Below are 26,980 nucleotides of genomic sequence, written 5' to 3' on the forward strand. Positions count from 1 at the left end.
CTCAATCAGCTAACAGGAAAAGGACAGCTTTTGACACATGGAAATTCTTAGAATAAAAAAAAACCTTTAAAAAGAATTTTTAAATTAAAAATACTTGTTAGCTACTAACCTCATTTTGTAAATGAGAAAATTGAGGCCAAAAGAGTTTAAGTGATTGGCTAGATTTCACAAATCTAGTTAATGTAGAGCTATAATAAGCAACCCAAACTCCTGAGCCAGAAGAAACAACCTACACTCCTATGTCCAGGGCTCTTTCCACCCAACTATATTGTCTCTCTGAGAATAAAAAACAGTTGAGCCTAGTCTCCAAGGACTAGGATTTACCACTCAAAAGAACCTCTGCTGAGGTGGATCCAAAAGGCAGTCCCAAAAATTTTTGACAAGTGGACAATATATTAAAATGAATTTTTAATTTCCCGAAGGGTCTGTTTGAAGGAGAAAGCAGATTCAGTTTTACAAGTTCTGTTATGTTCTGATAGAAATCACTGTTTGTCATCAAGTCGTCATCTCATGACTGCGTTCCAGGCATGTCTGAGTTTTATAAATAGCGTATTGTTTGGTTCTCCTTTGCTGAGTAAATGTATTTGTACATAAGAGAGTCGTTTTGAATTATATAGGATGAAAAATATCCTTAAAAGTACCAATTGTTAAACATTAGAACAAATTAGCAGAGCCAATCACTGCTTCTTCTTGTTCAGAGGTTTTAAAGAATTCTTTAATATTATTTTTGCATACATTCAACACTCAATGTTTACTGAATGAATGAGTGAATAATAAAATGGTAAATGGTTTAAACTTTGGTGGGCCTTTCCATATTTATGGTTCTTTGTTTTCTATTAAAATTTAATAATCCTTCTAAAAATTCTTCCAAGTATATTTTAGACTGCCAAATATTCTAATAAATATTATTCTTTAGGCAGTGTGTATGTGTGTGTATGTATGTGCCTACATTAGAGAGAGAGAGAGAAATATACACAAGAGAGAAATATTTGGAAAGGGTTTCCAACTCAGATTTTTTTATGCCCAAATCACTCATACATTTCAAAGCACTAAATTAATAATCTAAAAATATTCTATTAGAATAATTATATCTTAGTATTCTGGCTCATTATTAGAATAGAAAGGCCAAGGTGAAGGCTGCTGCTGCTCTGGCCAAAAGACACTTGAAAGTCTGGTTACACATCAATGGCACCAGCACAATCTGAAAAGATCCATTCTTACAATAGCTGGTACCTTTTACAGCCTTGAAAAATTGACCATTTACAATTTACTAATGGGAAAGTAAACTAAAGATTTGTCCACTCAAAATGCTGAGTAGAACATTAAAAGTGGACAGCAACAATTTTGGAAAATAACTTCATTGCTTTTAATTAAAAAAAATACCACTACTTAACCTTGAAGTCCAGTTAATTGAAGGAGAGGGAAGGGGGAGGGAAGAGAGAGAGAGAGATTCACTCTGGCTATAGAATGAGACTGAAACTAATTTTCATGTATGGCTTATGGAGACACCTCACTAGAGTGCATAAGGCAGCAGTGGCAAAAAGATTTTATCTTGGGTTCCACATTCCAGTGGTAATGGCTCCCTGGTCTGCAGTGTTGAGGATTTTGAAGCTGAATCCAGAGTGCTATGATCATTAGCCATGATGATTCTTTGCCCATCCCAGATAGAAAGTCTCTGGGATGGGCTGTATCTGTGGTGTATAGACTGCAGATCATAACACTTTGAATTCCCATCTCAAATGTTCTGGAATCCTGAGTCTACCAAGCTATCTTATAGAAAAAAATAAAACTTTTACCCTCATCCTAGAAGTGGGGTTGTATTTGAAGGAGCATGAAGTGGGACGGCGGTCTGATTGTCAGAAAGAATCCTGATCTCACGTATTCTGCTGGTCACTTCATTGGGTAGTTCTTTCAGCTTAGTTTGCTACTGTGCATGTGATGACTACCAGACCATTAACTTCTAAAATTAACCTTGAGTGCATCACATAACACCAAAGCAATTTAGAGCTGGAGGCCAGATAATGAGCTACTGTTTTAATGCAAAATGCAACTATCATACTTCTGGTGCTTAGTGGTACTCAACAAAATCTCACTAAGAGAATGAGTGCATGAGAGAGTGATTGAATAGTTTGATTATATCAGCAGGGTTTCTCATAGACCCATTTTTGCCTGCGAAACATAGACTTGGGTATATCTTCTTCATTCCTTCCTCTCCCTACACATTTTCCCCAGGAGAAGCAGACCCCGGGAAATTTTCTGGGTAAAGAAGCCATTCCAGATAGTCATATGGCATTCACATGAGCCAGAGTCTCCAGAACCCTAGGTCCTTTATACCCCTTTGTTGTACCCTGCCCCTTGGCTTCTATTTTGGAATTGTATTCCAATAGAGTGAAATCTCCATAAATTTTACTGTATTGAAATAATATTTTATGTGTCTGCTTCCACATTGGATTGGGATTTTTTTTTAATCCTCACATGCTTATTGGTTTTAGAGAGAGGAGGTAGGGAGGGAGAAGAGCAGGAGAGAGAGAAAGAGAGAGAGAAACATAGGTGTGAGAGAGAAACATCAGTTTCCTCTCACATGTGTGCAGACTGGAGATCAAATCCACAACCTTTTGTACAGGACAACACTCAGTAACGTGGCCAGACTTGGATTTGGAGATTCTTATGGGCAGGTACCATGTCTTGACCATTTTGCATATCTTTTTGTCTAGTATGGTAGTTAGCTCGTAGTAGATGCTCAATAAATGTTTGTTGGACTGAAGTGGACACCTATATATGCACTTCCAAGTAGTGCTAAAACTGTCCTTACCAGATTTTTAAAAAATTTTTCAATTGCAGTTAACATACAAGATTATATTAGTTTCCGGTATATAACATAGTGATTAAACATTTATGTAACTTACAAAGTGATCACCCGATAATCAGAAGATTTATTTTTAAAGAAGTGAACAAAGGACCTAGTTTAACTACTTGTAAGCAAGTATTAAAATAGTTAATAAACACTTGTAGATTGAATAAATGACAGAATGAGGAAATTTTCCTTAGTGATTCTCATACTTAGGATGTTCAAAAAAATCTTGAAAACAAGATGTTCTGAAAATATGTCCTCAAGGTTCCGGCTAGAATTTGTTAGAGTCCTAATGCCTCAAGTGTCTGAGAATATGGGTTTAAAGTATTTTTCTTTGTTATCAATATTAATAAGAAGAGTTATTCTAGGATGAGATAAGCAAAGAGATATAGTAATGTCTAAAGAATAGAATGGAATAGTATTATTCCTACTCCAGTCATTGATAACTTAATAGTTTTTCTTTTAATTTCCCTGGAAATTTGTATTTGAGTGAATGCTAAGCCATCCACCTAGATAAGGGTGAAACAGAACTACATTAGGTATGCATCTTCTTTTGAAGTGTTAGCTTCTTTCTGCCGTACAAAGAAAGATAACTTACACCTAATAAAAATGTTTTTCTTTGGAATGATGCCAACTTTTTTTTTAAAAACATTTCCATCTAAACTTCAAACAAAGATCTTTATTAATGGCATTTGTGGTGAATTTTCAGCCTATTTTTCCATTCAGTATGTCTATGCGTGTAGCATTAATGGAACCATTATATAATTTCTTATCTATTTTATATTCCCATTCATTTTTCTCCAAGAAATGCTTTTAAAAGATTTGAAAATTAGCTTCTCGCTTTAAGAATTTCTAAGCCACTTTTCTAATATTTCCTGTGAATGGGTGTACTATGTCTCAAAGCGTAAATTCCATTTGTCTAAAATAGATAAGTCAGACTCATGGATACAGGGAACAGACCGAAAGCTGTCAGAGGCACGAGGGGTTAGGGGGCTGTTAAAAATGGTGAGGTATTAAGCAAAGGAAAAAAATCCTCATAGACACAGACAACAGTATTGTGAATACCAAAAGGAAAGGGGAATGGGGATGGTAGAAGAGGGCGAAACGGGGATAAATGGTAATGGAAGGAGACTTGACTTGGGGTGGTGAACACACAATGCAATATGCACATGATGTATTATAGAATTGTACATCTGAAACCTATGTAATTTTATTAACCAATGACACCCCAATAAATGCAATAAAATTTTTAAAAAGGAAAGAAAAAATAGGTCAGGGAGAAACTACACTGTTCTTGCTTTTTTAATGAATATATTTTATTTGATACAACTAAAACTATACCAGATATTTAGCTTCAATAATTTTTATAAACCAATTGCTATGCAGATCAAATAGGGATTTGGACCACATGACCTGTAAAAATCCTTCCCTAGCTTCTTTGCTTTCATGAATTTAGAACATAGTAGAAAACATAACGACTGGATCTCATGGATAATTATTCTCATTGTCAATACTATATATTTAAAAGTTAAATGTTTGTAAAGAGACAAGGTATAGAGGGAAGCTGGTTTAGAAGTTGGCTAAGTGTTTGAGATCGTACACTTTAAGGTCTGTCTCAGTGGCGATTGTCTGGGCTGGGTTTGACTTCTGGTTAACAGATACTGTTTCTCAGCAGTCATGCATCACAGGCCCCAGTGATGAAGAATCCGTTCACTGACCACTGTGAATCAGGCAGGCACGGCTCATGTCACAGGTGTACAAAGAGCTGACGTATTTTGGAATTCTGTCCATTTGCCATCATTCCCCTCGCCCCACCGAAGTCCTTTTGTTTTATTTCAGGGCTCTTTGCCTAATGCTGGCACTGTTCGTTCCCGCGATTTCCCAAATGATCATTAAAATCAAGCTCATCTCTAAAGACAATATTAAGAATAACGATGTTTTACATTATGTTTTGTTAGACCTCTGCCCATAAAGGGACGCTTCACTGTAGAGAGCTCAGGCTCATTAGCTGTTCCAGACAATCCTCTTGCCTCCAGTCTCTCGGCTTCCAGCCTTCCCTCTGCACAACCATTGGCATTCCTTTTAAGGCACAAAATGAAATATACTCCCCTGTTTATAAGGTAAAACCCCTTTTGCTTAGCAGAAAAGGCAATGCCAGTCCATGGAGTCTCAGTCTACCTTTCCAGAACTTCAACTTCTTGTTCATAATAAGATCTTAGTAAATATTAAATGAAAGACTAAATACATGAATGAAGTAATTGCCTGAATAATCAAATCAGTGGTGAAGAAAAGATGTCTTGGAAAAAATAGAATTGGAAATTCGCATTCATTTTCATATTGTGGGCCTGGTATATATTAAATAAAACCTTAATCTTGTCCTCTTCATTAAATTTCTATGTCTTGACGCTTAATGTACTCCAACTGGTTTTATTGAAGATGTGCACCATAAAAATCAAACCACAGAAGTGTACTTTTCATAATCTAATTATATCTTTTTGAAACCATTAATGATATACTCTCTTCAGCAGATATGATTAATTTGGCTTGTGACAAATTGTGAAAGAACAGAATAATCTAGATACTATTTAAATAAAGTAATAGAAACAGTGGACTGTAAGAGATTACTACAGGGTCTTAGAATTAGATAAAATATATAGCTTTTGAACAAGAAATTCCCAGACTATAAAAAAAAAGGTTTAAATATTTGTTATCTCCTTTTTTCTTTCATTTTTGTACTTAATCATATTGACTCACTTCAGGGTTCATTGTTGCTGTTGTCATTTAACTTTTAAAGACCCTGCAACTTCAATAAGCTCCTGTTTTGGGCACATGTTTCTATACATAGGGTTTCTAATAACATAAAGCAGAGGTTGAAACAAAGCTTCCTGAGTCCCATCCCCAGAGATTTTGATCCAGTGGAAAGAGTGGAGCTCATGAATTTACATCTCTAACAAGCTTCCAGGGAGTGCCCACGCCGGGCAATGAATGTAAGGACTGCTCTTTCAGGAACATTGCTGTCCAGCCTCCTTCACATTGTTATCAGAATTTGCATCAGCAAAACAGCTTTCATTTAATTCATGTGTGTCATGAGTGTAACAATAATGGGAAAGGGGAATGGTGTTTGTCTTGGAGAATAGAACACTTCGGGAGGATATATATGTTCACTGACACCAGGGATTGTAAGAATTGCCATATGGGAGTGGCCCTCCTCTTTTTTCCCATTAAAAAAAATGTTTAACATTGTGCTGAACATATTGCATTATAATTATCTCTTCACTCAAGCCTCAGATTATATGCTCCTTAAAGTCTGGGAATACCTTATCCCACTTTCTAATCAGGGCCTAATACCTAGTACTGATCATTGGAATCATGAGAAATTAAAATATCTGAGGAACAATAAATCTTATGGTCAGTTTGTCAGTCCTCCATCACGATCCTTAAATTGATACACGCAGGGACGGCAATTCACAGCAAAAAAAAAAAAAAAAAAAAATCCTGTACTGTGAAACTTTGTTTCTAAACCAACCAACTGGAGCCTGCCCTGGCCAGGGAGTTGGAGCATGTCCCATATACCAAAAGGTTTTGGGTTCAATTCCCAGTCAGGTCATATACTTACCTAGGTTGCATATCATTCCCTGGTCAGCCTATCTGTCTGTCTGTCTGTCTCTCAAATAAATAAACATATCTTCAGGTGAGGATGTAAAAAAAAAATTTAAACCCACTGGAGCCCAAGATTCCTCTTTAAGTCACATGGAGACTTCCTTCTACCCAGGCTACCAGCAGCCTAGATGCTAGGACCAAAGCAGGCCAGAAGACGTCCTCCAACCCTGCTCTCTTCCCCCGAGCCTCAGTTTGTCCCACTATTGTCACGGAAACTGGATCTGTGAGTGGAGGAGGAGAAGACAGGAAGGAGAGCCAGAAAATCATAAATTGTGCTGGTTCTTAAAGATGCTCAATGCAGGCCTTCTGACAGTTAGGGCCAGTAAACCTCGCTAGCTACAGACAGAGAAGCAAATTCAAAAAGAATGATGAGCATCAGGGAGAAAGATGGATATTACATCTCTACCTGTTTGGAAATAAATGAGAGGGTCCCAGGTGAAAGAAACCACAACCTTACTTAGAACTATAGTTCTGTGAAAGACCTTGCTCTGACTCACTTTGGGTTACACTTTTTCTCCTCAGAAGTGAGGAGAGGTGAATGGGGAACAATGAAAGAGAAGTCTTGAACTTGCTTTCCTTAAAAATTAACATTCTCCTACTTGGTATCCTTCCTTATAAATCCAAGGATCTTAACACTTCAGGTCGTGGGGTTTATAAGTAAGCTGTGTGTTTGCAGAGCCATGTTTGTTAATTGGCAAAAAATCGAGAAGACAAAGAAAACAGATGACATAACTTGATGTTACTGTGGTCTTAGTTCATGTGTTCCTATGTCTAGAATCTTCCACTTGTAAACCACAAACTTAATTTAGAGAAATCTTCCATCAAGACATTAAGTGCTTCCCGTATCCTGGAAAAAAATTGCCTACCTATTTAGGTTGTCCCCTCTCTAAAAGATTCTCATTTTGTGAGCTGCGTACTTCATGCAAAATTTGGGTGTTGCATTCTTAGGACACGTGCCTGCTCTTTAAGAATTTCTGTTCTCTTGGAAAGGTGACTCTTCCCTCCACTTCTTTGTCTAGTTGCTCCTTCCTTATCTCCAGATCACAGCTCAATTGTCAGTTCCTCATGGGAGTTTTTCATGACCTCCCTGATGAAGCTGGATCTCCTTATTTTATGTTCTCATAGTAGCAGCCATGCCTTCGCTATCTTGTGGCACTCAATACCGTTACAACTTTATACCTATATGTAAAATTCTTTGATTAAAATTTGTCTTCAGCAACTGGCCGTAAGCTCAACCAGGGCAAGTGCATACTGATTTGTGCTCACTGTTAGTCCCTGGTGTGTACAATAGAATCTAGCACGTACATGATAGGTACACAGGTTATGAGTGTGCTGTTTGGTCACAAAACTTACTTCATTTGTTACATATTCTTGTTAACCTTTGGTCTTTTTAATTTTAATTAAATTAATTTAATTGTTGGTCTTTTTAATTTTAGCCATTCTAGTGGGTGGGTAGTTTAAATTTGTATTCTCTAGATTATTAATGATGTTGGCACTTTTTCAATTCATTAGTCATTTGGATATCCTCTTTTTGTAAAAATGCCTGATTAAGTCTCATGTCTATTTTTCTATTGTTTTTCTCTTTCTCTTTTTGATTTGTAAGATTTCAGATTTTTGAAATAAGTGCTTTTTTGGTTGTATGTGCTGCAAATATTTTTTTCAGGAAGTAGTTGACATTTCCATTTTGTATTGTATTTTTTTTTTTACAATATTATTGACTATATTCCCTATGCTGTACTTTCAGCCATGTGACTGTTTTGTAACTACCAATTTGTATTTCTTAATCCCTTTACCTTTTTCACCTGGTCCTACCCCCTGGCAACCATCAGTCTGTTCTCTGGGTCTATGAGTCTGTTTCTGTTTTGTTTATTTATTTATAGTGCTCTTTAAATTACAAATATAAGTGAAATCATATGGTATTTGTCTTTCTCTGACTTATTTCACTTAGCATAATACCCTCTAGGACCATCCATGCTGAAGCAAATGGCAAAATTTCTTTCTTTTTTATGGCCAAGTACCACTGGAGGAAAGAATAACTTAATCTTCACAGAAGGGCTCCTACCAGTTGGCCTTTCTTTAGCCTCAACAAGTACATGCATACCTGGAAACCCAGACTTCAGCCCTCTTCTTTCCTATCTTATCTGCCCTAAAAGCTGAATGAGGACAGAACATGACTGTTCTTTTCAGATTTTTATAAATCATTTTGATTAAATAAGTAGTTGGCCATATCTTCTTTTGTTTCCTGAAACTCTTCCATTAATCCAGTCAACAAATATTTATTAAACACTTGTTTTGTTGCCAGTCACTGTACTAGACACAGAGAACACTACAGCCATGCTCTTTCCTTCATGAGAAAGAGTAAACAATCAGATGCAGCTTGGTCAGTGCAGAAGATGACAAATGTTAACCAGCTGGGTGAGGTAGGTAGGAATGGATGGATCTGGGAAGCCCTCTCTAAGCAGCTGATATTTGAACTGAGATCTGGAGCATTAAAATAAGTCAGACTTTTCTTTTTTCTTTTTTATTGCATCTTACAGATTTTCATTTCTAATAAAGTAAATATCAATCTTTAATATCGCAAATAAATGAAAAGAAAAGCTCTTTATGGTTGCTTTTTTCTCCCATCATAAAAGGAGCTTGAGACCATAAAGTGAGGAAAAACCGCTGTGGTTTATCGTCAGTCATGATTGGTCTATTTCTTCCTCTGCTCTCACAAGACACCACTGGTGGAATTACAAACAACTCCTGTACAAGGCCCTGGCTGGCCCCAGGGTTCTGTCCTTTGGAGCCCAGGAAGTTGATTTGTGGTGACCTGTTGGAGTTGGACTAGTTAGCGGGGGGTTTTTTTCTTTCTGTTTTTCTCTTAATTTTTACTCCTTTTCTCATTTTTCTTTATAATTATCCCTTTTTTATTTTTCCTATTTGGTTTTCTTTTTTTCTTTTCTTTTGTTTTTTTTTTCTCTCTCAATTTTTTTGTTCTTATTTTTAAGTCACCACGTCCAAGGACTTTGCAGCTTTCTCTGCCAACAAGGAGCACCACATTGGTGATTACAAGCTCCTGAACAGCACCGGCAAGGGATCGTTCGCCAGATGAGACTGGGCCAGCACACGCTGGCTGAGACAGAGGTGGCTGTAATAGTCAAGAATCATTGGGGCTCCTCTACAGTTTGTTGCGAAGTCCATTGTCTTAAGGTCTTAAATCACCCAAACATCACAAAGTTATTTCAAGTGATTGCCACCCAGGAAAAATTGATTCTCTTTATGGAGCATGTAAGCAAAGGGGACTTATTTGGTTATCTGAAGGACCACGGCTGCGTGACCGAAAAGGAGGCTCAAGCCATGTCCCGGCAGCTGGTATCAGTACAGTTGCCACTAAAGGGGCATCCTCCGCAGGGACCTGAAACCAGAAAACGTACTTATCGATGGGGAGCTAAATGTCAAACATAGACTAAATTTGGCCTCAGTAGTGAATTTACTTACCATAAACTGAACATGTTTTGTGGCACCCTCTCCTATGTCGCCCCAGAGGTCTTGCAGCACCAAACATATCATGGCCCCAAGGTTGATGTATAGAGCCTGGTGCTAGTTCTCTACAGGATGGTGACGGGCACCCTGCCATGTATGGGGGGGCGGGGGGTACTGCAGGGGACTGAAACAGCAGATACTGAGGGAGCACTTCTTCCACCATACTGTACGTCTCTAGAATGTCAAATACTTTTTAAAATTAATGACCTTCCACTCCAGCAAAAGAACAACCCTGGAAGATATAATGCACCCTTGGCTCAACATGGGCCAGGAGGGGGACCCTGAGGCAACATGGAGCCCCAGGTAACAGAAATAATGAAGAACTTGGGACTTCAGCAGCATGAGATGCAGGAGTCAGTAACAGGAAGAAAATGTGTATATTCAAACACCTCTGATGCTCCACTTCATATTCTATGAGCCCACCTTTTACTTGGCACGGCTGCTGGGACCTGCTTGTGCCTGTGCAGCAATTTTCAACCTTTTTCACCTCATGGCGCACATAAACTAATTAATGATCTGACAAAAAGAAAAATGTAATTTTGATTCACTCACACCGGACAGCGACTGTTTTGACTGTTGTCATTTTTTAATTTGACAGCCTAAGGGAAAAGAAGTCAGTGCCTCTGAATAACAGGCATTGCATGTTTTAAAAATTCTTGGGGTGCACTGGTTGAAAGTTGCTGTGCCAGTGGAATGTACAGCAATTCACTGCGTATGTTTGGCAGAGCCCTGTGACTCGCACATTCAATGAGAAAGTATGACAGAGGTAACATGTGAAGGCGCAACCACTGACTAATAGCAGGCAGGATCTAACGGGTAAAAGCTGCCCGCCCAGGTCGGCCCAGCAGCATGGAGTCCCAGTCGCCTGTCTCAGCATCCCGAGTCAATACTGCACCTTTACAACAGCCTGCCCTTCTCAGCGCTCTCCCTGCTTTCCCGTTCATGGCTGCAAAGCCTAATAATTTTGCTATCTGGCCATTTACAGGAAAAGTTTGCTGACCCTATTCTAGGGATTATGACGCATCATTTATTTATTAGTCTCATGTAAATCAATACTTTTACCACATTCTGAACAAGACCTTATGGCAGTTGAACTTCATTTACCTGCCTCATGGCTAATCTCTATTTTTAAATATCACAAAGTATTTCAGTATTTTTTTTTGGTCAATATTCATTTAGGTTTATCAACGTATTTACCATTTCATTTCCCTTTATTCATTTCTCTGAGTCAACTTCCTATCTTGGATCATTTCTCTTCTACATAAAAAATATTTATTAATATTTCCATTTGTGTAGAATTCCTGACCACAAATTCTCTCAGTTTTTGTTTGTTTGAAAATGTCTATATTTAATTTCGAAAGATATTTTTCCTGGAAATAGAAACATAGGTTGACACTTATTTTGTATTGATACTTTAAAGATATCCTTTCATTGTTTTCTGGCTGTCATGGTTTCTTTTGAATAGTTGGCTATATGTCTTATTGTTGTTCCTCTGAAAGTAATCTTTTATTTCTTTTTTTTCTGGCTGCTTTAAATGTTTTTCTTGGCCTGTCTAGACTTTGATCAGTTTTACAATGATGTGCTTAGATCTGAGTTTTCTGTTTTTTCTTCTTGATTTTTATGTCACTTCTTGAATTTGAAAAACTCTTAGCTACTGTATTTTCAAAGACTGAGTCTTCATTCTCTTGCTTCTTCTTCTAGAACTTTTAAACCATTGACTCATATGTCTCTTTTGATCTTTACTTTTCCAGCACCTTCTACCCCATTGCTTCATTCTGGGAATTTTCTTCTGACCTTTTAGTTCACTAATTCTTTTTTCAGCTATGCCTAATTGGCTGTTAAACACATTTAATCACCACAATATATGAAGTATTTGGGATGATTCTAAATGAGATTTAGTCCTAGGATGGCTGGTTCACATATACGTGGGTAGTGTAGCCCTTTAGAATTCCAACCAAAAGCCTGGGGTAGGAGCAGCAGTAGTAGTTTCTAGAGCTCTTAGAGTCTTAGAAAGAAATTCCCAATTATTAGAGTCACCCAATAACGAAAGGGACTCGCTCTTAAGAAGCAAGTGCCCGTTACAAGAAATGCTCACAAGAATTTCAAGTCTAAATGGTCAAACTTAAAAGTCACTTGTGAAGAGATTGTGGAGATTACAGGTTTGGCATTCATTTGGGTTAGATAACCAGCATGTTTTTTTCATCTCTGAGTTTCTGTGATTCCACGTTTTTTTTCCAACTGTGATCTTCTCTCTCTTTCTTTTAAGTACTTTACTTCCTGGTGTCTGACAGTGTGATCTGAATTATGGAGTCTAGGCCTTCTAACACGTCTTCATGAGGAATAGGTCAGTATTCATAAAGAATACTGACAGTTAAGAACAGGAGTATTACAATAAACTCACTTTGTAGGCTGGGACAGTGAATATGTTTTTGCTTATCAAAAGTAATCACAGTTTCTTTTTAACAGAGTAATCACTCAGGTAGAGACTTTAAGAAAATGGGCAGGGGAAGATTGACTTGACTATATAATGACAGAAAAAAAAGATTGATTTAGTTGAGTCAGTGGGAGGAACAATATCAGTAAATGGGAAATTGACGTCCGTAACAAAAGCAATATCTCAGTTTTTTCCCATTTATTTAACATTTCAATCATTCAATCAGCGCATATATTTTGAGAACATAGGCTAAGAAGGATACACTCTGTTGAAATTTCTCAACATTTCACAAGTGAATTTCATGAAAACATTATAGGAGTTTTACATCTTTTGGGAAAGAATGACATCTGCTGCTATTTTGCATTTTTGGGAAAAGCAAACAATTTAAATCCTTTTTCCTTTAAAATGGCACACTGTTAAAAAAACAACAACAACAACCCAGAAGGCCCCAATGAGTGGACGTATATAGGGGTTACTAGGATGCAGATGAGTGTGCTTGTGGCTATAGTCACTCTGTAGGGAACTAGCTGGTTATTCCTAGCAGTTGGACTGGGCTAGTCTATTCTGCATTTTAATGTTTTTTCCTAACTATATATTGTTTAATTTATGCCAAGGGGAGACAGCAAGTTAATCACAATTATAAAATTAAATAACTTTGCAGATTCACTTCAAAGTCATCTTTATCAGACCTGAAGTTGCATTTATTAACCAAAAGTTTTAGATATTTCACTCAAGTTTTCTGTAAACCTAAAACTACTTTCTAAAAAGTTCTATTAATTTAAAAAATAAAGTGCAATTTTATTCAATGTGTATGAAATCTTAAATTTTAAGTTGTTGTATTTCAAAAGCCAATAGTAAAATGCAAAATATAGTGAGGATTACAAATGTATGTCCTCACTATACATTTGTGTTATGTAGAGAGGAACACTTACCTTGCAATCTGTTTAAGTGCAAACTGCAAGAATTTCAAACTGCAAGAAGTTTTTATCTGCATTCAATACCAATCATGTAGTTCAGGATTTGTTGTTTGTTTTTTTCCATATTTCAATATACATTATGACCAAATCAAACACAATAAAATATCATTTTATTTGTCAAAAATTGTCTTCTTTGCCCTGGCCAGTGTGGCTCAGTTGATTGGAGCACTCTCTTGCACACCAAAAGGCTGCAGTTTCAATTCCCAGTCAAGGCACATACCTAGGCTGCAGGTTCGATCCCTGGTCGAGGCACGTACAGAAGGCAGCTAATCAATATTTCTCTCTCATATCGATGTTTCTCTCTCTCCCGCCCCTTCTTTTTCCCCCTCCCTCCCTCCCTTCTCTCTCTAAAAAGAAAGCAATGAAAAATGTCCTTGGGTCAGGATTAAAAAAAGTCTTCTTTGAATATTTATTTAAAGAAAATTTAAAAGGATGTCATTTTTTTTATCGGGTAAAGCTGAAAATATTACCAAAGATTCTATTAAATATTAACTTTATAATATTACATTTGATAAAACTTTTAACCTCTGATAATATCTATACCACTCTATCATATATTATGCAAAAATTACAAAGTGATTTTTTAAATTAAGATTTCTCAAAAACTACTAGAAGTTTTTTTTAAAAAACTGGGAAAATACTAAGCTACTGAGGTGGGGTTGGGGGCTTCCCATTATTTTACAGTGAGAAAATAGAGGTTCAGAGAAATTGAATCACTTGCCTAAAGACAAACAACAATAGATGGCAGACTCTAGGTTCAAATTCATGCTCTTAGTCATTTATGCAGTCTGTACCTGTGCTTATACAGTGGGTGTAGGAATTGAGCAAAGAGGAGTCTGAATGGTGTTTCAAAGGCAGAATCCTTAGGCAATGGTGATAGCTCAGAGAGACTAAGTTTTAATAGGGCTAGAAGTGACACTGTGGCTTCCAGCCGAGAGATTTAGGAAAGTAGTGTTGCTATCATAAAAATAAATAAATATACCAACAAACAAGATGGGAATTTCATTCAGGTAAAAATGTGCTGAGATTGATATTGGCCTTTGTGAGTCACAAGTAACGTTAAGACTCACAAGCAGAGTTGTCATGTGGCCTATTTGACAGTACAGGATTTAAGTGCTGTTGAAAGTGCTGAAACGTAGATTTAAAATCCATTAACAAAGGGTAGTGGTTGAAACCAGAAAAGTAGAAGAGAACTCAGAGAATCAGAAAAAAATTAGAATCTGAAGAGGAGGAAAAAGGTAATCTAAGCCAGGGGTAACACCCAACTTGTGAGTTTGAGAAGCAAAAAATCTAAGTGAAGAAAAAAACAAAACAGAATAAAAAACAAAAAGATAAAGGAGAACCAGGACAGCATAGAATCATGAAAACTGATTATAAACATGGCTAAAATATATTGAGTACATGGATCAAGTCTGTGCTCTGTATTTTACATACAATATCTTATTTAATCCTCAGAGAGGTAGATTTGCATGTCTCTATTGACAGATGAGGACAGGGAAGCTTTAGCAAAGTTAAGCCATTTGGTGCTTTATAATAGTGGAAGAAACTCAGGCCTCATGCCAGAGAGATTTAAGATCAAATACCAGATTTGACATTACTGACCATGTGACTTCAGACAAGCGCTTAATTTCTTAGAGCCTCAGTTTACTCATCTGTTAAATGAAGGTAATATTTATCTTGCAGATTACTGTAAAGTTTAGCAATAGGAAATAGGAAATAACTTAGCATTGGGCCTGGTATACAGTAGGTACTGTTAAAAGGGTAGCAACTACTAATAATAGCAGCAGTACTTATTAATTGTAGACAACATCTGTGGCCCCGATAGTCATTGCTCCTTTAAAGTCAGGTCACATATACTTTTGGCAAAGTTTGGCCCAGATTGTTCTTAGGACACATATTTGAGCATAACAAAAAGCACATTGCTGGAATGTGTAGGGCTATTGCATATGGCTGTGGGTATGCCATTTACATGAACGGTAATGGCAATGGCTCCTCCTGACCTTTTGTCAAGTGACTGCCTTGGAAATGTGTTCGCATAAAACATAGAGGGCCAAAAATACAGCAGCCACAGCAGAACCAAAGAGGTGAATGCCATTGCCTGCCCTTTGCATTGGTTGGTACGTTGAATGCCTGTCTGCTTGTTTGATGCTCTCCACAGATCTGTACTCCCGACTTGGTGGTATTCTTGGCTTGTGCCAATCAGAGGCTCAAAGAAAGATTACTGAAGCGTGCAGAGCAACAGGGGCGGCCTGATGACAATCTGAAAGCAACCCAGAGAAGACTGATGAACTTCAAGCAGAATGCTGCTCCGTTGGTTAAATACTTCCAGGAAAAGGGGCTCATCATGACAGTAAGTTAGCTATAGTTTTATGTGTCTAGTACAAGAACGATCATTCAGATTTCTCCAGCCCTTGTGGTTTAGATATCTTCTTTACATTAAAAAAGTGGCTTTTCTTGAGTTCAAATGCAATGAAGAAAAATGATAATGTTGACCTGATTTGCCTTTATTAAGCCATACTGATAAAATACTTTCATATTAGTGTAATAGATTTTACCAATCAATTGGTAAAAAAAAAATAGGTACTTTTCACCTTAGCTAGAATTCCATAGCCCCCAAATAAAAAAGGATTTTGAAATAATTATCTTAATTATTTAAGCAGTACTTTCCCAGCTTCTCAACTCTTCTGTCTTTGGAACCTAGTAAAATTGATAGACTTAAAAATACATAATGAGCATAGTATTATATTAGACTTAAATTATAAGTGAGGTTTTATCATAATGTACCATATAAATAAATAAGATTCTCATGGCATAAAAATGTTTTCTAAGGGTTTGACTTGTCCATGAAGGAGTGATATCTCAAAACGGTGCTGATCTTTCTGCTCCGTTGATACAATGCAAATATTAATATTTTCATAAATGTTTAGTTTGTTTTATGGCTAATGACACTCCAAGTGCCAATGAAGACTGAGGCTGAATCATTGAATATAATTGCTGTAATATAGAATATTAAAAGTGAAAATCCAGCTACATTTATTATACCCATAACATCATGGATTCAAATATTGCACATAGAGGAGACAAGAGGATTATAGGTCATCTGAAGAAGGCATTTTACAGAAGACACTAAAATTGGGGCAGCTCCATGACAGCTGGATGGTGGCAGGCCGCAGCAGAAGCCTCCCCTCAGCCCTTGGGTCCTGCCTTTTCTAATGGAGTTACAGCCCCCGTAGAGAATCTGACTAAAGTGACCATGCCCATCCCAATAAAATACATGTGAAATGTGTTTCACAAACTTTAGGTGAATCCATTGAAGCCCATCCGCAGAGCTCCAAGGACCTAACAATTACTGGGTTAAAAATATCTTCATTAGACGAAAGTGCCCTTAAATCCTTAAGAGACAGTCACAACATTTGAATAACAATCTCTTCACAGTCTTTTTAGCACTATAAAGAAATATTTATTAGGATTTGCACCTTAAGTCAAAAGTTGTCATGTCAGAGAATTGTAAATCTGATCTGAAAATAATTCACAATGCCAGTTTATTTTATGGTCTAAAAGAGACACGGAGTAGTAATAGGAAAGATTTTAGAAAATCGGAGTGATGTTTCTGGAGCTATTTTTTGTTGGGGTTACAACTTGTTTCTCTTGCAAATTACCAGCGCTGACTTCTGCATGAAAAAAAACAAATTGACCCCACAGACCAAACCTCAAAGGCGAGGTGGAAAGCCAGAATTTTAATTGATGTTTGCAAGGTTTAAAGGTATTACCAGAGCGTCTCTGATTACTCCCTGCTTTTCGTGTTCGTCATCACAAGCACAGCAGATTTCCCCAATGAATGCAGAGTGGAGATTGTTAATTTACTAATATTTTGCATGGAGGTGAAATGCCATTGCCTCTAATCAAGGGAGTTGATAACAATGTGGATACCAGCCTGTAACCTCATTGCTAAACAAATAAGCTTTAAGACAAACACTTCTATTTACTGGGAGAATACTTGCCTTGGAAAGTTACCTTTTGAAAAGCAGTGAGTACAAACACAGGCTAAGCTCTGGAGAATATAATTTGAAATTTAGTCTGACAAAGAGCAAGGGCTGCCTCCTGAACCGCGTTCTCCTTCAGAACCTAGATCATAGTTCATTTTTGGAATTAAATATGTTTGGTAGCACTTCTACTTTTAAAGATGAGCTAAATAATAAAAATGATTATCTTTATTAATCACAAGCATATTAAGATTTTAATAAAAATCTTGGATAAATAGACCAAACACAGATACTTCCTTTTCTCTGTAGCTTTTTCTTTTGTTTCTACCTGCCCCTCCTAACTTATTCATTTATTCATTCATTAAATATTTATTGAGGCTTTCTGCTAGGTAGGCTTGCAAAGTTAAATAAGCAAAAAGTAAGAATCTTTATTTTATTCGCTGGCATATTCCAAGCACCTAGAACAGTACCTGTCTGGTATATAGTATGTGCGCACAGTAAATGAACAGAACTTACAGTCTGCAGGGGTCCGCAACGTCTAGGCCACGGACAGGTACTGGTCTGGGCCTTTTAGAAACCAGGCTGCCCAGCAGGAGGGGAGCTTGAGTGGAATGTGCTTGAATCATCCTGAAACCATCCCCACCCCCACTCCCTGGTCCATGGAAAAATTGTCTTCCACGAAACCGGTCCCTGGTGCCAAAAAGTTTGGGGACGGCTGGTATGGAAAACATGATATTAAACAATGAGTTGTTAAATGTGATGACTGTTGCAAAGGAATCCCCATCATGAATAGAACAGACCTTCTGCCCGCCTGCAGGTGCGCACAAGTATTTTTCTTGGTTCCAGGACCTTGAGGACCACAAAGGGCACTTCTGTCTTCAGTCCAGATGAGAAACGTCATCTTGTCGCTCCTCCTCTCTAGGGCTTTGGAGTCTGAAATCTCCCACTTGGAATTTCAGCTCCACTGACATTTAATACATTCATGACGCTCTCGAACTTGGTCTTCATCACTGAATTGGGGGTGTTACCCGCCATGTAATGTTGCCCAGGCGGAATGAGGGAACGCGTGTGACACAGTAGCCCAGGGCAATGCAGAGGTCCTGCTTGGCATGCACCGGGCAGCCACATGGCCCCGTTGCCTGCTTCAGGACCCAGCTGCACCGCCTGTCACCCTGTGACCTTATACAGCTACTTATCTTTTCTGTGACTCAGGTGGCTGACCTGTCAAGTGAATATAATCGTCAATCCCACCACAGTGTAATTTGTGAGGAAGAAATGGATGTCAAATACTTAGAACAGTGCCTGGAACATTGTGAGGGCAAATTCAAAGACAGCTATTCTTTCATAATTTTTTAAACTTCTCTCTCTTCCTCCCCGCTCTAATGCCTATCTTTTGGAACCTATTCTTGCCACCAACAATTCTGTGCTCTTTGTGGGTACTGTGTTGCCTTTTCTTCAATACATAGATTATTGAAGGAATTCAAAATGAAGAATTTAGGTTTTAAAAACTTCATGCCAGCTCTTGCCAGTGTGGCTGTCTCTCAGTTGTCTCACAGATGGAAAGGTCGTGGGTTTGATCTCTGGTTAGGGCATATGCGTGGGTTTCAGGTTTGGTCCCAGTGGAGCACATACAAAAAGACAACCAATCAATCTGTCTCTCTCACATAGATGGTTCTCTGCCCCTTTCTCTCCCTCCCTTCCCTTCTCTATAAAATCAATAAGTAAATCCTTGGGTGGGGATTAAAAAAAAAACCCTTCATGTCAAATTCATTTTTTCTTTAAAAAGTGTCTGTTAATTAGTTATAACATTGTGTCAGGGTTTACTTTAACTTCTATGTCATCCATGTAATCGAGCTATAAAATGGCTGTCTGAATAATGTGGTTGAGCTGTAACAAATGTCAACCCATTCTTTTTCCTTTTTTACCTCATCATTTACTGTGTCTGCTGGCAGATTTGCCTAAAGAACAAACCCAGTATGACTTAAGAGAAAACCTAATCAAAATAGCTAGGAGAAACATGCTGTTGCCTGAATACTGTATCTTATTGACATGGTTCCCATCATGTGCATCTCTTTATTTTCATTTTTTATTATAATTTCCTATATACAGCCATCTGTGCATCTGTGAATTAAGTGTAGGAAATGACAGGCTAGTATGTTAGGGATTTCATAGATTCCTTTTGGACCTAATAGATTCTTTTTGGACTTCATAGGTTCTTTTCAGACCAGCTTATACATAATTTTAAAAATTATCATAAGGTTGGTTGTAGTTGCTCATCATGTCCTTTACAGTATTATGCTTCTAATTAAATATTAGGATGCTGTGAGTTTCCAAAATTTGTTAAAAGTTTTTCTTTGAAGTTTGAGTATGACTGGGACCAGAAAAGCTGCTCCTTTAGTCTCACTGAATAGGCTGTGTCTTATGACATTTTGGAGCACTTGGACTTGATGAAACTATGCAACTCATGAACAATAACTCCCTTTCATAAATTGCTCAAATCCTCAATGATATGTATTTTAATGACAATTTTTATCTTAATTTTTAAAGCTGAAAAAAATAATTCACCTTTGTTTAATCATCTTTACTAAGTTGGAACCCCTTATTTAAGAAACAGCAATAGTTAAGACAGAGCAAGTCTTTGTAAGTTTGATGAATTTTTAAAAAAATACCTGTGGTTTTATTTTCTTATGAATGTGTTCTTTTTTAAATACCTGGAAAATAATAGGGTAAAACGTAATGTTCATGTTATCATTTTCCAAAATGCATTGTGCCATTGGGTATTCTATTCAGTTGGTAACACATTCAACTTGCCAAGGGAATGGTCACACTATTGTGTTCATTGAACAAATACTGCTTAACATGGGTGGTAATCAGTGAAAGTCCACATTTAACTTTAGGCTGTGAGGAAAGAAAATGGGCATTTCTTCTTCTGGACTTTTTACAGGAGAAGCATACTTTGAAATGAGAAGCTGTAGTCATAGAATGTATGAAGAGGCCTACTGATTAATACCCAGATTAACCCACTGGGTCTCTTCGGCCAGGAAAGGCATAGGCTGAAAAATGTTAAAATCAGGATTATCTGTTCACCAACACCAGTTTTTCTGGGGAAGTGGACAAGGGACTAAATATAAACCACCTTGGCATATAGCAAGGCCACATAGACCAGTGATTGCCTAATGCTTAATAAAGCAGAAAAAACTTTTAATGAGGCTAAGATGAATTTGGCATTTTTTTTCTTAAAGACTTTACTTTTTAGGACAGTTATAGGTTCACAGCAAAATTGAGAGGAAGGCACAGAGATTGCCCTGTACTTCCCACCCCCACATTTGCATAGCCCCCTCCAATAAAAACATCGCTCACCAGGGTGGTGCATTTGTTACAACTGATGAGCCTGCATTAACATTATAATTACCCCAAAATCCATAGTGTACCTTAGGGTTCAGGTTCACTCACGGTGGTGTACTTTCTATGGATTTGGAGGAATGTATAGTAACATGTGTCGATCATTACAATATCATGCAGAGTATTTTCACTGATCTAAAAATTCTCTCTGCTCTACCTATTCATACCTCCCCATCTCCCCCCAAACTCCCATCCTGACCTCTGGCAACCACTGATCTTTTCACTATCTCCATAGTTTTACCTTTTCCAGAATATCATACAGTAGGACTCTTACAGTATATTATCTTCTCAGATTGACCTCTTGCACTCAGTAATACACACCTAATTTTCCTCCATGTCATTTCATTGCTTGATAGCTTTTTTTTTTAGTGGTGAATAATGTTTTATTGTCTGGATGTACCACCATTTATTTATTCATTCACCTACTGAAGGACATCTCGGTTGCTTCCAACTTTTGGCAGTTGTGAATAAAGTTACTATCAATATGCATGTGCAGGTTTTTGTGTGGACATAAGTTTTCACTTCATTTGGATAAATACCAAGGAGCATGATTGCTGGATGATATGATAAGTGTATGTTTAGTTTTATAAGAAACCACCAAACTGCCTTCCAAAGTGGCTGTACCATTTTGAATTCCCACCAACCATGAATGAGAGTTCCTTCTGCTCCACATCCTCAGCAGGGTTTGGTGGTGTCCGCATTTCAGGTTTTGGCCGTTCTAATAGGTGTGTACTGGTACCTTATTATTGTTTTAATTCACATTGCCCAAGTTGGCTTTTTTTATTTTACTAAGTGAGGGCATTCGGAAAAAAATCTACTATTGCCGTTGTTTAAAGGAATATTTTTAACACAAAAAGAAATTAGGAATGACATGATTTTAAATAAAGTCTTTAAATGAACCAGTTTGGCTTTAAGAAAACTCCCAACATTTACCCTATTTTTCTCATTTTGATGTGCATTAGGGAACACTTCATAAGCTGACGTCAGTACCGGGGAATCCCTGGCATAGAGCGCCATCCTTATCAAAACCACATGATTATTGATTCATCATATATTGTCTCTGAGCTCCAGATCACCCATTTACATTTCATTTGCTAACTTTCCCCCAAGTCACCTTCTTCAAATTTGGGGACATCCCCTTTGTGTACTTCAAATTTGCCACCAAAACTGGGTCATGCCCATCCCACCAGACACTCTTAGCCAAAGAGAAAATAAACAAAAATAATAAAAGTTAATTTTAGACAGAACTACTGGATAGTTGTTAATTAACGTCAAGTTTCCTAAGAATCAGCACTAACATTTAAAATACAAGAACACTTATCCCTAAATGTCCAGCACGTAGCCACTGGTTAATTATTCCTGCCTCCACCAGCATCACTGCACAGAGTGGTGAAAAGAAATTTAAATACAATAAACCTCAGGAGATTCTAAAACTCACCTCAACGTAAGGAAGGCAACGAAAACAGTTGATAACAGTTTACCCAAATGATCCCATTCTCCGAAAACTCCTAGGAGGGAAATTCTGTTGCTTTGCAGTAACTATCAGGTTGATGAATTTGTACTATGTAACAGTGAAGCTGCATGTCCTCTAAGTACTGCCACTGCTAATATCCCGTTTGAACATCCAGTGTCATGTAACTGAATCCTACTCGGTGGATTTAGTAACTAAGACAGAATAGTCAAGAAGGAGTTTTCAAAGGCTGATAAAAAGGAAAGGCTGTTGGCTGTTCTCTGGAAGGTACTTGGCTGACGCTGGCATATATGTGAGCCTGGATATATGATTCTCCTAACTGTCTTTCAGTTGCCCAAAGTATTCATATACTAAGTAGACATGACCTTTTGGCACAAAACCTGAGAGTGATAGATCCTCAATGTGAAGAGCCCAGAAGTAACGTGAGAAATGTCCATTTTTTATATAAAGAAGAGCAGCTTATAAGGAATTACACTGTCTGGGCAGCGAGCACTTACCACATCCTGCTCAGCGCAGAGCTGGCGAGGCGTCACTGCCCTGGGGAAGGCGCTCCTGCTTCCTTAGGGGGGTAGCATCTCTGGATTGGTGATGCTTATTTAATTTACCTATTAACATAGATCTTTGTAATCCTGATTTAGATGTAGCCAGAACTCAATTTAAAAGTGACTCTGATTACATTCATGAACTGTCGTAGGCTTTAAAAACTAAAATACTATGATACCAGTTTCATTCCCTAATCTTTTGTATAGAAAGAAAAATAAAGGCGCTGAAAGATAAAGCCATTTGCTCACAAAGTGGCAACCTACATAGAGCAAAGTTAGACCCGCAATTCGGGGTCAGATTATGCTGGATCCTAAACAGCATCGAGGCAACAGGGAGAATGAGCAGATACCGTATTCATAACTAATGCTAGGGTTCTATCTCTGTCTCGGTAACAAGCAAGCACCCTGACTCACAACCTTTCCATACTCAAAGCTCTCTCAGTGTCAGCTCTGTTCATGCTCCACAGGCGGAGGGCAAATCAAATGACTCAGCCAGTGCATCTCCTTCCAAAGTGGGAGATTGATGCTGATTATATGGCAACCCTTTTGTCAGGGCCTGACAATAAGAGCTCTCCCTCCATTGCTTTACTCTCATTGTGATACTTCATACAGGTGTTTACAGGAAAATGAGGAGGAACGTAAAGAATGAAGGTGATTTCTTTCCCCAAAAGATGTAAAACATGTTTCTGTTGGTTTTATTATTATACACATTTATGAAATAGAGTCCAAAAAGCCCCATGAACAACTTCTTAATCATCTTAAGTATAAAGTAGGGTCCTCACATAATAACCATAAATTAAATGATGTGGATAAAAGCCAGATAATATTCAAGTAAACACATTTAGAAGATTCACATTAGGAAAATTTCAAGAACTGTTTTGACAAGTCTATCTAAGAATACTTTACTTAAGACGTGTACCATTTCCATGAGACTGGCTTTCACAATAGCTTGCCTTATTTGTAATTTTCAAAAGAAATAAAATATTAGTAGATAGTTGGTAGCTGAATGTCATGTCGTACTGGCAGCTTCCTGATAAACTTGTTTCAGCATTACAGTTTCTGACAGGAAAGTGTACGTAAACACATACCTTTGCAGCTGGCCATTTCTCCAGGAGACACTCTGTGATCAGAATAATAATTTTGACAGTGGTGTCAACAAATATTTGACACTTCCAGAATTAGATCTTAGTTAATTTCATATGTTAAACTGAGACTTTTGGGGAACATGAGTCAGAAATTAATATTTTTGGTAAAGTTCTTGGACTAAATTTTTTTCATGCTTCAGACCAAACTAATTGGGATTGATCAGTGTCTTTAAAGAGAGATGGCATTATAGTTAAATCAAATGAGAAAAAGGAAGAAAATAAAAGAAAAAAAGGACAGGCCAGTGAGATGTGCCAATCAGGAAAATACAAGAAATAGGTGATGTCTTAAAAGACAATAGCTCACAATTTTTGAGTGTTAATATGTGCGTGGTACTATTCAAGCTGCTTCTGTGGTGAGTCTTTAATCCTCACCAAATCTCCAGGTATTATCATCGCGTCCATCTTGTAAATGAGAAAACTGAAGCACATGATAGAGAACCTTGCCTAGGGTCTCACAAGAGCTTTGGAGCCTCAGCACAGACCCAGGACGCTGACCCCAGGGGCGGCACTTGTGATTGCTGTGCCGTCCCTTCATTAAAACATCACACTTACGCACTCTGGGTCTTAAAGAAGAAAGGGCATTACTGCTTTCTCCGGGCATATATTGTTTGATAAGCACCTCTCTTCAGCTGTAGTCTCTTCATTTCTGTTTCTCAGGAAAGAATGGATAAGGAAATTAATTCCGTTGGTGCATCACATTGAGAGGTTTTTAAAGAGTAATTTTATTTGGTTACAGATCTAAAATAATGAAGATAACTCCTGAAATTGATTAACCTGAGCATATTATTACAAGAGGGAAATTTTACCACGAATGGCTGATTACTGGCCTGTCGTTGTTGTTGTTTAGCTACACTACCCACGATATCCTCACCTTGCCCAATCCTGCAAATCCAATGTAAAACCATGACTGCAGCTCTGTTATAGGCCTTGGAGTCCTTTGAGTCTTACAGCTCCTCTTCCCTATTATGCCAGTCCTTTTATAGTCATCCCTTCAATTTTATCAAGGGCCTACAGCAGGCCAGACAATAACTTTTCCTTGTACAAGGAACCGTGTCAGGCACTGTAGGGAATATGAAGATGTGGAGTGGAGGCAGGTCTGGCTTCATGGCGTTATGTGTAGTCAACGATAGAAACATAAATAATTCAACTACAGCAGAGCAAGAGGGAAGTGCTGCACACAGAGATGTAATAGGTCCGGAAGAGTCAGGGGCAGAGGAGCAACTTCCTCCGGGAAAGATTAGGGAAGGCTTTACTGGAAACTTGGGCCCTTGACAGGCAGGTAAGAGTTGGAACCCAGAAGTGGGGAGGAAGGGTGTTATAGGCAGACACATGACATGCAGGGTCTATGATGGAGTAGTGAGAAATAGAAAGGAGGGGGGCAGGTGTGCTGGCATCAAAGTGGGGAAGGCGCTGAAGTGCGAGTCCAAGGAGGAAGGTGCTTCTGTGGGCAGCAGTGAGCTTAAAGGCTTTGTGCAAGGGAATGACATGACTAGAAATATTAAGCCGGTGGCCATGTGTAAAAAACTGAATGGAAGAAGCCTCTAGAAAGGATTTGACAAGGGCCTAAACTGGCATGGTGACTGCGTGACACAAGGTTTGCTTCTCCATGGGCAGGATCTGCAAACTATTGGAATCGACTATAAACATGGGAGCAAATGAGAAAGTGCTCTGAGGAAAATAACACTAATAAATCACCTGCATGTGGCATGTAACATAAGTTTTCCCAGTGTAACCATTTAGATTTCCCTTTTGGGTAGCATTCATGGCAGAGTTGAAAGGAAAAGGCACAGAAAGGGAAAAGTGATGTATTAAGGACTGTGGTTAGCCAAAGAACTATAAAGTGACATTGAAATCTAAGCGAAGAGATAACTGAGGAATCACCAGTTATTCTTTTTACAAATAATTGTTTCAAAATAACTCATCAAGTGAATAAATTAATGAATTAAGTAAAAAAAAATACATAGACCTATCTGGAACATTTAGTTTCATGGTACACAGACATGTCTTATAGGTATGGGGACATAGCTCCATTAAGCACTAAACAGCAATCAGTTATCAAAAATAAAAGACAGCCCTGGCCCATGTGGCTCAGTTTGTTGGAGCATCATTCCATAAACTGAAAAGCCATGGGTTCAATTCCCAGTTAGGGCACATACCCAGGTTGCAGGTTCAGTCCCTGGTCAAGGCGTGTGCAGGAGGCAACCGATCGGTGTCACATTGGTCTCTCTCTCTCTCTCAGTCTCTCTCACTCGCTCTTGCTCTCTCCCTTCCTCTCTCTTTAAAAGCAATGAAAAAATGTCCTCAGGTAAGGATAAAAAAGGAATAAATTAAAAAAAAAAGACATATCTATTACAGATGTGTTTTGACTGCTATCAGAATAGCCCAATATCTTTGGCTTAAATACATTTGACTTGCATAAAATGAGTGAAGACAGAGGATCCAGTGTTGGTACAGTGACTTACTGGTATCATCAAGGACTCATACGCCTCCTATCTTTCTGTTCCACCCTCTTTAATGTGCTTCCTCATAGTAACAAAATGTCCGTTGCTGCGTCAATCCACAGTCTAAATAGGACAAAGGGGTTTGGGCAAACAGCTGGGCAGCCACATCTATTACCCTTCATTAGAAAAGCAAGACTTTTTCCACAAACGCCCCTCTCACCCTCACTGAATCACACATACGTCTCATCAGTAAAACTGGATCACAGGTTTTTCTCTGCCTTCAAGGAAGACTGGGAAATGAATTATTTAGCTTTCCAGCCTCTAATGTAGAGGAAAACTAAGTCAAAAGGACTTAGAATAAATGTGGAACAAACCAACCTACAATAACCACTACAAGGTTTAAAAAAAATAACATTTAGTTTTCTTGGATTAAAAAGGTATGGGAATATACATTTGCTAGTAATTTTAGCAAAAAATGGTTAAAGTAAAAAGAATCTCTGCTCAACAGTAACAGCTACTTTTCAGTAAGTACTTTCCATTCAGTATTCC

At 37.9% G+C, this 26,980-nt stretch overlaps 1 protein-coding gene across 1 annotated transcript in view; it reads left to right on the forward strand.

Annotated features, from left to right (window-relative positions):
* Window positions 1–26,980, forward strand: part of AK5 (adenylate kinase 5) — a 202,618-nt gene that overhangs the window by 35,813 nt on the left and 139,825 nt on the right. The window contains exon 6 of the mRNA XM_054566867.1: window positions 15,606–15,797. Within this exon, the coding sequence (XP_054422842.1) occupies window positions 15,606–15,797 (192 nt within the window). The remainder of the gene's footprint in view (window positions 1–15,605; window positions 15,798–26,980) is intronic.

The sequence above is a fragment of the Pteronotus mesoamericanus genome, unplaced genomic scaffold, assembly GCF_021234165.1.
Source record: "Pteronotus mesoamericanus isolate MK-2021 breed Mesoamerican mustached bat unplaced genomic scaffold, CSHL_Meso_final contig_181, whole genome shotgun sequence".
NCBI classification, from domain to species: domain Eukaryota; kingdom Metazoa; phylum Chordata; class Mammalia; order Chiroptera; family Mormoopidae; genus Pteronotus; species Pteronotus mesoamericanus.